The sequence below is a fragment of the Poromitra crassiceps genome (genome assembly GCF_964638095.1).
Source record: "Poromitra crassiceps genome assembly, chromosome: 18".
Classification (NCBI taxonomy): domain Eukaryota; kingdom Metazoa; phylum Chordata; class Actinopteri; order Beryciformes; family Melamphaidae; genus Poromitra; species Poromitra crassiceps.
Genome location: NC_139636.1, coordinates 5,305,200 through 5,307,402, shown reverse-complemented (window position 1 = coordinate 5,307,402; position 2,203 = coordinate 5,305,200). Strand labels below are relative to the sequence as shown.

Sequence of the window (2,203 nt, the reverse complement as noted above, 5' to 3'; positions counted from 1 at the left end):
CTAGATCTTGGCTATGAGGTGGCTGACGAGCCTCTGGAGGTCCTGGGTTCGTCGGCGGGTAGTCTCCAGCACCTCTTCGTGGTTTGCCTTCTCCACGCTGGCATAATCTGTCACCACCTTGTTGGTGATAAGGGACAGGCCCAACACACGCAGGCCACAGTGACGAGCCACAACCACCTCCGGGACTGTACTCATACCTAGACAGAGGGAAGAAAGACCCTTATTACTATTAGGGAAATACATCATCTTAGCCTTGTGTGTTGATCAGAGTTATGATTAAAGGTTTGGGCGGGTCCCCGGATGATTTTCAGATTTCAGAGTGGGCCGCGGCATATGGTTTTGGAATAGCTGGTCTTTATAAAGTATGACTGCTGTCTTGTTGAAGCAGCTCCATACTAACCCACAGCATCAGCTCCCAGAAGCTGCAGCACTTTGCACTCTGCAATGGTCTCGTATGATGGTCCAGCCAGCATGCAGTAAACCCCTTGCTGTAGGAACGTTCCACAGCCCTGCTCCTCTGCTGTCTGCTTGGCCAGAGCCCACAGATCACGGTCGTATGCATCAGACATGCACGGGAAACGAACACCAAACCTGAGGAGGAGACATGGAGACAGTGAAGGAACGTACAGAAGAGTCATCTTCATCTACCTGTCATCATTGTGCCCACAGAGCGGGTTCTGTACCTCTCATCATTGTGCCCACTCTCATCATTGTGCCCACAGAGCGGGTTCTGTTACCTCTCATCATTGTGCCCAGAGTGGGTTCTGTTCCTCTCATCATTGTGCCCACAGAGCAGGTTCTGTTACCTCTCATCATTGTGCCCACAGAGCAGGTTCTGTACCTCTCATCATTGTGCCCACAGAGTGGGTTCTGTACCTCTCATCATTGTGCCCACAGAGTGGGTTCTGTTCCTCTCATCATTGTGCCCACAGAGTGGGTTCTGTACCTCTCATTGTGCCCACAGAGTGGGTTCTGTACCTCTCATCATTGTGCCCACAGAGCGGGTTCTGTACCTCTCATCATTGTGCCCACGGGGCAGGTTCTGTACCTCTCATCATTGTGCCCACAGAGTGGGTTCTGTACCTCTCATTGTGCCCACAGAGCGGGTTCTGTACCTCTCATCATTGTGCCCACAGGGTGGGTTCTGTTACCTCTCATCATTGTGCCCACAGAGCGGGTTCTGTACCTCTCATCATTGTGCCCACAGAGCGGGTTCTGTTACCTCTCATCATTGTGCCCACAGAGTGGGTTCTGTTACCTCTCATCATTGTGCCCACAGAGTGGGTTCTGTACCTCTCATCATTGTGCCCACAGAGCGGGTTCTGTTACCTCTCATCATTGTGCCCACAGAGCGGGTTCTGTTACCTCTCATCATTGTGCCCACAGAGCGGGTTCTGTTACCTCTCATCATTGTGCCCACAGAGCGGGTTCTGTTACCTCTCATCATTGTGCCCACAGGGCAGGTTCTGTTACCTCTCATCATTGTGCCCACAGAGTGGGTTCTGTCCACCGAAGCCTGGCAGGTTGATGTGGTCTTTGATGAGCATGATGTCACCCACGTTGAAGCTGCCGTTGAGGCCTCCAGCTGCGTTGGTCACGATCAGAGTTTCCACACCGAGCAGGAAGAAGACTCGCACCGGGTACGTCACCTGGAGAAGGAAACGCATCACTCTTCAGATATACACACACACCATCGTCTTCTTCTACAGTTATTACACAGTTGAGAGTGAGGAGATATGCATCACCTAGTGGTCACTCGAGAGAGGAATGCGTCACACTTGGAGAGGAATCAACTTGCAATGCAAAGTTGATATATTTTCTTCTATGGCTTGTTACTCTGCACTAGCACCACTAGCTAATTCATGAAACTGCAGCTAGCTAGCAGCTGTGGGAGTAGTTTAGTTGAAAGAAAATAGTTGCTACATGAAGCTGCTCATAACTAGGTCTGTGGATTATCTTGAGTAACCAGGCCATTATTTCTGGAAAGAGACATTGCTGTTGAGTTTTTCAAATGTATGTTTTTGCCATTTTGAGCACAACAAGCCGAGTGCCATCCAGTTCCATTGTATTGGAGAGAAGGCAGACGTCACTAGGGCCGACATCTCCAAAACTCAGACAACTAACACAAAACGATGTAGATGGATAAATAGCACTACAGGTAAGAACAAAAAATATGTCATTTGTATTTTAGGGTGAGCTGTCC

At 49.8% G+C, this 2,203-nt stretch overlaps 1 protein-coding gene across 1 annotated transcript in view; it reads right to left on the bottom strand.

Annotated features, from left to right (window-relative positions):
- The window catches only part of LOC310792475 (purine nucleoside phosphorylase-like), a gene marked incomplete at both ends in the record, with an annotated part of 6,901 nt that continues 4,698 nt past the window's right edge, over window positions 1-2,203 (bottom strand). Inside the window, 3 exons of the mRNA XM_083654158.1 lie at window positions 1-197; window positions 401-591; window positions 1,474-1,649. Coding sequence (XP_083510284.1) covers window positions 1-197; window positions 401-591; window positions 1,474-1,649 — 564 coding nt within the window. The remainder of the gene's footprint in view (window positions 198-400; window positions 592-1,473; window positions 1,650-2,203) is intronic.